General features: G+C 46.0%; 1 protein-coding gene across 1 annotated transcript in view; it reads right to left on the bottom strand.

Annotated features, from left to right (window-relative positions):
* Positions 1-10425, bottom strand: part of LOC144602217 (lysosomal acid phosphatase-like) — a 51097-nt gene extending 40672 nt beyond the window's left edge. Inside the window, exon 1 of the mRNA XM_078415033.1 lies at positions 10050-10425. Within this exon, the coding sequence (XP_078271159.1) occupies positions 10050-10154 (105 nt within the window). The 5' untranslated portion in view covers positions 10155-10425. The remainder of the gene's footprint in view (positions 1-10049) is intronic.
* Positions 10426-13030: the final 2605 nt, after the last annotated feature.

The raw sequence follows: 13030 nt of genomic DNA, 5'->3' as shown, positions 1-13030 counted from the left end.
TATTTAAGGGCAGGATGGAAATTGGAGGTGAAGTGTATGAAGTCAGTGAGTTCTGCATGGGTGCAAGAGGTAGCACCAATGCAGTCGTCGATGTAGCGGAGGTAGAGTTCGGGGATGGGGCCAGTGTACGTCTGGAACAGGGATTGTTCGACGTACCCGACAAAGAGGCAGGCGTAGCTAGGGCCCATGCGAGTGCCCATAGCTACGCCTCTGGTTTGGAGGAAGTGGGAGGAGTCAAAGGAGAAGTTGTTGAGGGTAAGAACCAGCTCTGCTAGGCGGAGGAGTGTTGGTCGATGGGGATTGGCTGGTTCTACGGTCGAGGAAGAAATTTGTTTAATGGTTTGTCTAGAACAGAAGAAAGGAGCTACTAATGCAGAAGTTTGGTCTCTAAAACCTGCAGTTCGTGCAACAAAGCAGCATTACAAGAAGGGAGCCCAATGTCACCGTTGTGGAGCTGAACTTTTGTTTTAGATGAAAAGCAGACTATTTGAAACAGTATTAGAGAGATTGCAAACATGGCCTTAAAAGTAGGGGGAAAAGTGTAGACAAAATTCCACGGTTTGTATCTTCACAGCATTGAGTACAAGAGTTAGGACATTATGTTAGAGCTGTTCAAGATGTTGGTAAAACCACACTTGGAATGTAGAATGCAGCTCTGTTTGCCATGCAAGGATGTGACTAAGCTGGAGAGGGTACAGAAATGATTCACAAGGATATTGCTGGGATTGAAGGGCTTGAGTGACGGGGCAGGCTGGGACTATTTTCCCTGGAGCAAAGGAGGCCAAGTGATGACTTTAGAGGTTTATAGAAATCACAAGATGGATGGTCAGTCTTTTGCTAAAACTAGAGCACATATGATTAAGACGAGAGAGACTTTTTTCATCATAGAGGGTAGCATGTATGTGGAACAAGCTTCTGAAGAAAGTGGTAGAGGTAGAAAGTGGAGATGACAGCAAGAGCTTTGTCAACTATGGTTCCCGGTGAAATCATAGTTCAGGAAGAAATGCAAGAGAATGTTAAAAAGGCATTTGAACAGGTACATGGATAGGAAAGGTTGAGAGGAACATGGGCCAAATGGGACTAGCTTACATTGGCATTTTCTTCTGTGTGGACAAGTTGGGCTGAAGGGCTCATTTTCATGCTACATCATTACCGATACAAAAAGATACCAATGCAGACTGAGACCCTGATATCTGTATGGAGCAAGATAAAATTTATCCATTTATCCCCTAAAGAATAAATTCACTGCTGTAAAATTCAAGCAATTTATGTACATACAAAGTGCTGAAGTAACTCAATGGGTCAGGCAGCATCGCTGGAGAACATAAACAGGCCACATTTTGGGTCGGGATCTTTCTGCAGACTGATTTTAACTCCATTATAAATGTAGTAGCTCACGATTTCACCATTTTAAAACCTCAAGTTGGTGGTATTGAAAATATGATCAATGATTCAGCATTTGAAACTTGGAAAGAATGCAGTTGCTGAACTAAAAAGAGATATTGTTTAATTGAATTCACTCAAAGCCAAACAGGAAACATATTGGGAACATAGACCATACCCTAATGCCAAATCAGTTTAGATTGAGACCTTGATGCCTGCAGGCTATAACTTGTTCACATCCGAGTGGTGGGGAGCTTGCACATCATTCCCCAACCTGCATTGTGTCTCTGAAACTGGCTACTGATCAAGGCCTTGACAAAAGTAGCAAGCCCTAGAAATATAATAACAAGGAACAGCAGGTGGTGGTTTACCAAAGAAAGACAACATGCTGAAATAACTCAGCGGGTCCGGCAGCATACCTGAAGAACCTGGATAGGTGATGTGTTGGACTAGGACCCTTCTTCAGGCTGATTGCAGGGGGAACATGGTAGAAAGCTGGAAGAGAGGAGTGGCAGGACAACGCACGGCCAGTAATAGATGATCACAGGCGAGGGGGGAGGTTTTGATAGGCAGATTGTTGGACAAAGACCAGAGATGAAGAAACAGGTTTGAGCCCAAAATGATAAAGAGTTTGAATCGTGAGTTCAAGGACAGAAAAGTTGCAAATTGTGAAGCTGGAGGGAGGAATGTAGGTGGAGGAGAGAAGCTGGTGCAACATCAGTCACGGTTCAGGGGTGGGGAGTGAGGGGGGGGGGAAAGAATGGGGAGAGGGAAAGAAACAGAAACATTCTTCATTAGTGGCGGCGCTGCGTCTGTGGCTCGCCTGCAGTCTATTTGTCTCTTTCCCTTCTTATTGTTAATGTTAGATGTATGTAATAGTCTATTTTTAGGTGTGTATTATGTGGGGGGCGGTGGAACCTTTTTAAAAATCTCTTTCTTCAATGGAGATGCGACTTTTTTTCCGTGTCGTATCTCCGTTCGTGCAGCGACCTAACATCGAGGAGCTGGGCAACCTCCAGCTGGGATCGACTTTGAAGGCTCCCATCGCAGAGCCTGTGCACGCGCGGAGCTGGCTGACTTTCGGAGGCTATGGTAGCAGTGCGATTACGGCTGTGACTCGCCTTTCGGAGGCTTCGGCCGCGGGCCCTGTGGTCTGTAACATCGGGAGCTCGCAGGTCCCTGGTTGGCGATCGACTTTTCGGGAGCTCCAGCCGTCCGTCCGTCCCGAATCGCAAGGCTTGAATCGGCCCGTTCATCGCCAGGCACAGCTTGGCCATGGGATCCCTCATCGCCTGGCGGGGGCTTCAATATCGGGAGCCTCGATGCAGCAATTTGACTGCCTGACCGCAGGAAAAGAAGCGAGAAAGAGACAAGACTTGTTTTACCTTCCATCACAGTGAGGAGGTGCCTGGAGGAGAGTCACTGTGATGGATGTTCATGTTAAATTTTGTAATTGTGTGTTTTGTTTGCTGTTTATTGTTATGGCTGTATGGTAAAGACATTTCATTCAAATTAATTTTTATGAATGACAAATAAATTCAATTCAATTCAATAGAAATATAGAAAATAGGTGCAGGAGTAGGCCATTCGGCTCCTCGAGCCAGCACCGCCATTCAATGTGATCATGGCTGATCGTCCGCAATCAGTACCCCGTTCCTACCTTCTCCCCATATCCCTTGATTCCGCTAGCCCTAAGAGATCTATTTAACCCTTTTGAATGCATCCAGTGAATCGGCCTCCGTTGTCTTCTGTGGCAGAGAATTCCACAAATTCACAACTCTCTGGTTGAAAAAGTTTTTCCTCATCTCAGTTCTAAATGTCAAGATTTCAAGATCAATTTATTGTCATATGTACCAATTAAGGTACAGTGAAAGTTGAGTTACCATACAGCCATACTGTGAAAAGCAACAAGACACACAGCCACATAAAGTAAAATTTAACATAAACATCATTTATGGCCTACCCCTTATTCTTAAACTGTAGTTCTGGACTCCCCCAACATCGAGAACATGTTTCCTGCATCTAGCTTGTCCAATCCCTCAATAAATTTCTATCTTTCTATAAGATCCCCTCTCATCCTTCTAAATTCCAGCGAATACAAGCCCAGCCGTTTCATCATATAACAATCCCGCCATCCCGGGACTGTCATATGGTGGTGGGTGGGGGAGGAGAAAGCCTATGAATAAATAAAAAGCCCTAGGGATACTTCCGACAGATTCTTAAGTTCAATGTTTGTAAATGTCAGTCAGAATCAAAAACTATTCATTTTAATTAAAATACTTAAAAAATATAATACAAACATTTAAATACATTCAATGTAACTCATTTGCAAGAAAGTAACCTTAAGTCTCCCTCTCTGACATTCCTCTGTTAACATTGCTCCCAATATTCCCCAGTGTAACTACTGGAATACTGCAGAAAATTGCAACGTTGACTCAATAAATACCAGATTGCTACTAAATTTACAGGACCAATCAGGAACAAAATTTCTTTACATTTTTTTCATATTGTGAGTTTGGCTTTTCACACACACATACATTGGGCAACATTAAATGAGAATTCAAAGTGACGCGTGTGAACACGAGGAAAGCTAGAGGCACAGATGGTATATCTGGGCGAGTACTAAAGTCTTGTGCTACTCAGCTTGCTCCAGTGCTCACCGCAATATTCAACCTCTCCTTGGCCAAGTACGTGGGAGAAGTTTAATTGAAATCGGTGATATATTTTTAAAGTTATTCACATTTTAAAGTTTAAATCTATCTCTTAGGTAGGGAGGGGGAGGAAGAAAGGGGGATAAGGGGGGTTGAGGGGGATGGAGTGGGGGGGGGGGAGGGGAAGGGGGATGGGAAGGGGGGGTGGAGGAGGGGGGGAGGAGAGGGTGCTGCACCAATGCAGGAGAGGCTTGGGCCCAACGGGTCCACTCGGTCTAATATATACTTGGTCTAACGGGTCCACTCGGTCTAATATATATATATATGTATATATATATATATATGTATATATATATAGCGTGTCACTCTGCTTTATAAGAAGAGAATCAGGGACAACATTAAAAAAATAATTTGCTGCCACAGATAGCTGCTGTCATGTGTTGAAGGACAAAGGACAATAACAAAATGACAAAGATTAAAGTCTGGAATGTCCACACTCCCAGAATGTAGGCTTGACAGGAACAATGGGCAGCTATTCAAAGAAACATTATATGGGGAGCAAAGGAGAAACAAGGAACAAAAGATGCTGGTTTACAAAATAAGACAAATTGCTCGAGTAACAGCGGGTCAGGCAGCATCTCTGGAGAACATGGATCGGTGACGTATTTGATCAGGATCCTTCTTCAGACTGTGGTGGGAAGTGGCGAGGGGGGGGGGGAAGAAAGCTGGAAGAGAGGAGGGCCAAAGCAAAGCCTGGCAGATGGTTGAACAAAGGCCAGATTGGAAATACAGAAGGTGTCAGATAAGGGGATAGAGTGTTGCAAATAGTAAAGCTAGAGGAAGAAATGTAGTGGGGGGTGGGGGGGGGAAGGAATGGTGAATGCGAGTCCAGGTAGGGCACAGGGAAGAGAAAGAAGAAGGGATGCATTTTTGGTAAGTTACCTAAAATTGGGATATTTCAATATTTATACTGTTGGGTTGTAAGCCGTCGGTTGGCAGCATGGTGCTGCAGCGGTACAGTTGCTGCCTTACATCGAATGCAGCGCCGGAGACTCAGGTTCGATCCTGACTACGGGCGCCATCTGTACGGAGTTTGTACAGTCTCCCCGTGAGCTGCGTGGGTTTTCTCCAAGATCTTCGGTTTCCTCCCACACTCCAAAGACGTACAGGTATGTAGGTTAATTGGCTGGGCAAATGTAAAAATTGTCCCTAGTGGGTGTAAGATAGTGTTAGTGTGCGGGGATCGCTGGGCGGCGCGGACCCGGTGGGCCGAAGGGCCTGTTTCTGCGCTGTATCTCTAAATCTAAATCTAAAAATCTACCCAAGCAGAATATGAGGTGCTGTTCCTCCAGTTTGCATGTGGCCTCACTCTGGTAATGGAGGTGCCCAGGAGAGAAAGCTCAGTATGGGAATGGGAAGGGGAGTTAAAGTAGATACCAATCTTGAGATCCAATAGGCCTTGGCTGTCCCAGTGCAAGTGTTCAGCGAAACAATTGCCAAGTCTACAAGTGATCTCATTGATGGAGAGGAGCCCACTTTGGGAATACCTGATGCAGTAGATGAACTTTACTCATCCAGAAGGATTGCTGAGGACACTGGATGGAAGCGCAAGAGGTGGAACCGGGGCAAGTGATACATCTGCTGCGTTTGCAGGGGAAAGTACCCGAGAAGGGAGTGGTTTGGGTGGAAAGGGATGCGAGAACCAAGGAGTTGCAGAGGGAGTGGTCTGTGCGGAAGGTAGAATGGAGTGGGGATGGACAGATCACGTTGTAGGTGGCGGGAATGTTGGAGAGTGAGGTGCTAGTTTTACACATGCAAAGTATTTTACACATCTAGTGTTACTCCCAGCATATCTTTCCGCATTCGTCACTGAATAGTGTTAATGGTAATGAAAACCAAAGGATTCACTGGGCCATATACAGAATGTATATTTTTGTTGCTGTTGATAATACACAGTGCCTCGTGATGCACCTTGGAGTGGCACAGCTGGTAAAGCTGCTGCCTCACAATGCCAGAGACTGACCTAGGGTGCTGTGTGAACAGTTTGTACATTGTTTCCTCCAGGTGTGCCGGTTACCTGTTTGCAGGTTAATTGACGACGTGTTGCACTTTTGGAGGTGAGTGTGAGGGGAAAAGCCCTGAACAGCATTACTGTAAGGAGAAACCTTGGGGTCCAAGTCCACACCTTCCTGAAAGTAGCAACACAAGTAGTGGCTAAGAGGGCATATGATATGATTGTCTTCGTCAGTTGGGGCAATAGACAATAGGTGCAGGAGTAGCCCATTCGGCCCTTCGAGCCATTGTTATCAATTGAATATGAGAGTCAGAAAGCCATGTTGCAGTTTTTGGTTGGCCCATTACAGGACGTATATGGATGCCTTGGAGAGAGTGCAGAACAGGGTGTTGCCTAGATTAGAGGGTATTAGTTATAAGAAGTTTGACAAACAGCTACCCATGTACACATTGACGGCGCTGAAGTACACATGGTTGAAAGTTTCAAGTTCCTAGGAGTAAATATCACCAACAACTTGCCGTGGCCTAGCCATAATCGAAGAAATGGCAAAGAATGCACACCAACGCCTCTATTTCCTTAGAAGGCTTAGAAGGTTCAGCATGTCCACAACAACTCTCACCAACTTTGACAGATGCACTGTAGAAAGCATTTTATCTAGTTGCATCACAGCATGGCTTGGGAACAGTTCAATTCAAGACCGCAAGAAATTGCAGAGAGTTGTGGACACAGCCCAGACCATCACTCAAACCAACCTCCCTTCCATTGACTCCATCTACACTTCATACTGTCTCAGCACGGCCACCGGCATAATCATGGACGAGTCTCATCCAGGACACTCCCTCTTCTCCGCTCCCCCATCAGGCAAGAGGTACACAAGTGTGAAAATGCATACCTCCAGATTCAGAGACAGTTTATTCCCAGCTTTTATCAGGCAACTGAAACTGTTCTTTTCGATGTTCCATGTCACCTTACAAAAAACATCCGATGAAAGGCCCTCAATGACATAACAGCTAAGGCGAGGCTCATGCAATTGAAGAAAATTGATTAAACAGGCGGAGCAATTGGACACAAAGGATAATAGGAAGATATTCAAATTGGCAGGATGTGCCTAGTGGTGTTTGCAAGGTTCAGTGCAGGGATCCCAATTATTCATAGTTTTTTTAATAAACATTGATGATCAGACAGAAGCCTCATATCCAAGCCAGGCAATGACACACTAATTGGGAGTCTCATTAGCATACATGGTAAAAGCACATTGCAAAGATAAAACAAATTAGGCACATAAGGAAAATCTGGTGTGTATTTTGGGACATGCAAATAGGAGGCGAGTGACAGATCTGAAAAGGCAGAACAGGATTTTCTAAATGCGATAGTGATCCAAGAAGCTTATTGCTTTGCAAAGCGAGATTAAAATATGTACATGCATAGAAAGTAACAAAAAAGGTTAGCTGGATTTTGTAACTAAGTACAAAGAACTCAGCTGCAGAATGCCTTGCTTGGATCACACTTAAAATATTTGTGCAGCTTTAGGAATGCACCTCAAAGGCAAAGTATAATCATAGAGCTATAAATAGCTGCTCCTCAAATGTTAAATTACAAGGAGTGATTGCTTAAACTAGGGATACATAACCTAGATTCTATAAGGTTAAGGAGCAATTTAATCAAAAATTTCAAGGTATTAATACGATCTTCCAAACAACCTCATTGCAGACATAGACTTTTTCTCTGGAACTGTAATGTAATGCTATAATGCTATATGATCTGATTTAATTAAACCAAAGCTTTCTTCAGTTAAGGTGACAATAATAATACAATACCAAACACATTTTGCCACCTGTCTCAACTAGTTTAATTCTCTTTACATAGGGACAGTTGACCAACCAAACTTCAAAATCCTGGGCGTTAACATCCAGGATAATCTGTCCTGGGCTCAGCACATAAATACAATGATGAAGGTGTGTCAGGGCATCCTACGTTCTTAGAAGCTTAAAGAGATTTGGCAAACTTCAGATGTACTGCAGAAGATATCCTCTTTGGTTGCATCATAGCCTGGTATGGCAATTTAAATGCACAGGAACGCAAGAAGCTGCGGAGAGTGGTGGACTCAGCCCAGTCTACCGAGGGCAAACCAGCATCCACAAGATGCACAGCCTCAAGGTCGCAGCATCTATCATCTGGGACTCCCACCATCTGGGCAATGCCTCTTCTCGATGTTACCGTCAGCCCTGAAGCCCCACACCAACAGATTCAGGAACAGCAATTTTACATAACGTTCTTGAATCAACCCACATAACCCTGATACTACCTCGACCACAGCATACCACACACCACCTCTACCACTACCATGGACTGTGGGTTTTTTTTTCTAATTTTGTTTTACACTAATGTCCTTTCTTTGGCACAGTCTTTGTTCTTTTTACTTTATCTTTTTGCTGTCTTTCAGAATGTGTGTAATTTATGTACAATTTCTCTTTTTTGCGTTTATTGTCTATGTGCCTGTGAAGCACATAACTATAAAGTTATCATACCTGTAACTCATTGTACTTTTGCATACGACAATAAACTTGACACAACTTCCTACGTTCCAGATCATCACGTGCCATAATAGGCAACTACCAGTTCAACTTACTTAAATAAAACACAAATAGATTATTTCAACTGTATTTAAAGAGCAGCTGCTTGGTCTGCTTTTGAACTCTACATGTACTGCTATACGATAATTTAACTGACATTTATCCATTGCTAACACAGTCCATGTTTACTACTCCCCTCCCCACATCCATTATCGGCCTAACTTTCTCTCTCTCATTGCATTGCCATTACCTGCACCCCACCTTCTCCTCCCATCACTGCTCCCCAACATTCCCCAGATCACTGCTCCTCCACTAATGTCTCCTCTCCCACCACAGCCTTTGCTCCCATCTTACCTCTAAACCTCAGCTCACACATCATTGCTCTCCAAGTACCTCCTCACAGCTTCCTGCCTGCCTCCCCAATCCCTCAACATTCCCCCACTAGTAGCCACTACCCCCGTCCACATTCTGCTCTCCACTCCTGCTTCCCCAAACCCTTTCACCCATCCTTAGCCCAATTCCCCCACTAGTAGCCACTACCCCCCAATAGCCCACCATCGCTATCCCCCACCTCCACAACTGTACCTGCACCCTCTTCCTCCCCACCTGGCTGCCTTTCTGGGAGTCCCTCCTCCAATACCACCCACTTTGCCAATGATTCGAAGCCTCAACTGACTACATCCCGACGCTGCACTGACAACCATTTGCCCATCACTTCAACCCTTCCACTACCCCTCATACCCTCCTCCCTACTTGTTCAATCCCCTATTTACCCCAACCCACTCTCGATCCCTTTCCCCATCACCCTCTCCCCAATCAAATCAACCTTCTCTATCAAAATAATATTTCCCACCCAACACCTCAAGCCACCTCTTTTCTTTCTATCACACCTCTCTCTCCCCACACTTACTCTCCTTCCATCAACCTCCACAGCCATTCCCCACTTCTCTGTATCTACCCTTCCTCCCTGATCATCCACAATCACCTCTCACCTTACCCATAATCTCCCATCCTCCTTCTCCATCCCTAGTCCTCTAGCCACTACCTCGCTCAAAACGTGCACCCACCCCACCCTCCAAATCAGTCATTCCCCATTCTCTCCTCATTCTTTCCTCCTACTCCCATCTTGCCCTTTGTCCACTCCTCTCTCCCACTGTCCTTATCCGAGTCAATTAATCTTGTCATTCTTCACCTGCTTCCATCTCTCAATTTCCTCTCCTCCCTTCTGTCACGCCTCACATCTTCATCTCCTCCCCACACCTAGAAAATAAGTGCAGGAGTAGGCCATTCGGCCCTTCGAGCCAACACCACCATTCAGTATGATCATTGCTGATCATCCAAAACCAGTACCCCGTTCCTGCTTTCTCCCCAAATCCTATCGCTATCTCTTTCTCTCCCCTCCTTCATTCACCCTCCTTCAACACTCACCAGATTGACGAATCTCAGGGTCCTTCCAGCGACCGGTCTGTGGAGCCCGAGCGCCAGCACAGCGCTCAAGAGAGCTGAGTAACGGAGCGCCTCGGGGTCCGCCATCTTGCAGTCTTGGGCCCGGGACGTTGAGAGCCACTAACTAGCACATTGTGTCAAGGGGATTTACTATGTATGTGGCGGACTGAGACTAAACCGTGGCCCAACCCCCGGCGTAGGAGCAGAGCGGCGACACCCTGACAACCAAGGCCCTCCCCTCACTACCAGGGAGGCGGATCGACGTGAGTGCGTTGGAAGCAGGCCGCGCCCCTGACAACAGGCCGGGAGCGCCCTACCTCGTCCCTGCCCCTAACAACTGGAGCAGGCCGGGACCGCCGACCTGGTCCCTGGTCCTTGCCCCTAACAACCGTGCCCCTAACAACCGTGCCATTAACAACCGGAGCAGGCCGCGCCCCTGGCAACAGGAGCAGGCCGCGCCCCTGGCAACCGGAGCAGGCCGCGCCCTTGGCAACCGGAGCAGGCCGCGCCCCTGGCAACCGGAGCAGGCCGCGCCCCTGGCAACCGGAGCAGGCCGCGCCCCTGGCAACAGGCCGGGACCGCCCTACCTGGTCCCTGCCCCTAACAACCGGAGCAGGCCGCGCCCCTGGCAACAGGATGAGGCTGTGGAACCGGCCCAAGTCCCTTTCCACCTTGGCTGCCGGGCGGAGCCAATGTGGAAGTGGTCCCCGCCTCCGGCAACTGCGTCCTGCCCAAAGATTATCTTTGATCCTGCCCGGCAACCATCGCAGGAAGCCCGGTGAGGATGCTGGCCTGACTTTCTTTCCACGGTGTGGGCAGCCGCTGTCTCCGGTGGTCACCCCTTTACCCACATCTTCCCCCGCGGTTCGACCTCGCAGCTTGGTCGGAGCTGCTGGGAGCTCTGCTCCATGAATACTGTTTGGGTGCACCCGACAATTTGGTAGTATTTGTGAGGAGATTGCAGATCCTGGTATATACCGAAGATAATCACAAACTGCTGGAGTAACGTAGCGGGTCAGGCAGCATCTCTGGAGAAAAATGACATTATAGACAATAGACAATAGTCAATAGGTGCAGGAGCAAGCACCGTCGTTCAATGTGATCATGGCTGATCATTCTCAATCAATACCCTGTTCCTGCCTTCTCCCCATACCCCCTGACTCTGCTATCCTTAAGAGCTCTATCTAGCTTTCTCTTGAATGCATTCAGAGAATTGGCCTCCACTGTCTTCTGAGGCAGAGAATTCCACAGATTGCGAGTTGGGACCAAGTCTGGTCGCAACCGTAAAGGCCACCCAGCCTTTTTCTCTAGAGATGCTGCCTGACCCGCTGAATGATTCCAGCACTTTGTGTCTTGCTTGTTAGAATTGTTAAGGCAGTAGAGGAGGCCATTCGGCCCATTGAGTCAGTGGTGGGCCCCACCATATCAATCCTATTTCTCCCATCCCCAGCCCCATTTATCCTTTCTTGAGCAGCAGAACAGTGCCTGCAGACCTAATAATAATTGATTCATGCAGTCTTCACAATAATCAAGGAATCGGCTTTTGGGTAACATTTGATCTCAAGAAGGCTTCTTGCGCTAGAGCGATTTATGTAGTGGCTCTTTAAGGTTTCTTAAATCACCTGAGAAAAATAAATGGAAAGAACTCGCATTTAAACACATGATCATCTCAGTGGTATTTACAACAGGAAGAATTTAGAAGTGTCTCTTTTAGGTCCTTGACAACAGCCTCGTCATTTTACATCATCCTGCCTTTCATTATCATTGTAGTTCACCAATGACTGCTAAATATCTCCAATTTTGTTTGAACAGGTTAAGAAACTATCTGACAATCCTGCCTCTCTGTGATTAAACAAAACTTGACTGCCATCACATTGGTGTACTAGTTTTATCAACAAATGGTTTGTGCCGTGGAGCTCATCCGACCAACCTGTGATGTTGCAGAGGCATCAAACCAACCACCTTCCTCACAGATTAGTGCTGTTGCCTCCTCTTGGCTGACCCATAATGATATAACTGTAACTGCACCATGAACTGTTGGAAAGGCTGATGACTCTGCCTTTAAAGACCCCATGTCTAGATATGGAGGTTTCACAAGGACCAGTCTCACCCTGGCCACTTCTTCTTCTCGCCATCAAGCAAGAGTTTAGTTTTGAGATACAGCGTGGAAACAGGCCCTTTGACTCACGGAGTCCACCACGACCAGTGATCACCTGTACACTAGTTCTATCCTACACATGGGACAATTTACAGAAGTCAATTAACCTACAGACCCACACGTCTTTGGAATGTGGAAGGAAACCGGAGCACTCGGAAAACCCACGCGGTCATAGGAAGAACGTAAAAAGTCCATAAAGACAGCATCTGTAGTTAGGGACGAACCCAGGTCTCTGGCACTGTAAGGCAGCAACTCTACCACTGCGCCACTGTACAAAAGTTTGAAAATGCATTCCTCCCGATTCAGGGATGTTTTTTTCCCAATTGTTATCAGGCAACTAAACAATCTTCTCATCAGCGATAGACTTGGTCCTGACCTCATTGGAGACCTTTAAACAATCTTTAATCAACTTTATCGGACTTCAATGTTATATCCTGCACTAAATGGTATACTCATTATTCTTTATCTGTACACTGTGGATGGCTTGATTGTATACATCTATAGTCTTTAACTGGAGAGCATACAAACAAAAGCTTTTCACTATACTTCAGTACACGTGACAATAATAAACTATCCTAAACTAAACAGACTTAAACTGATAAAATACATCATGAGGCTTAAAAACTCATTGCCAAATATTAATGTTTGTTTTTGTGGTTCTACCCTGTTTATTCATCTGCCTCAACTTTGCACACTGGGCTTCCTGCGAACAAAAAACTGATGCATATCTCAATGAACTATTGTGTTAATCAGTTGCAGAAATCTATGTCCTTTTGTGGGCTAATAATAGCAGGTTTGACTCGTG

This window comes from Rhinoraja longicauda, chromosome 18 (genome assembly GCF_053455715.1).
Source record: "Rhinoraja longicauda isolate Sanriku21f chromosome 18, sRhiLon1.1, whole genome shotgun sequence".
Taxonomy (NCBI): domain Eukaryota; kingdom Metazoa; phylum Chordata; class Chondrichthyes; order Rajiformes; family Arhynchobatidae; genus Rhinoraja; species Rhinoraja longicauda.
This window is presented reverse-complemented; position numbering and strand designations above follow the sequence as displayed.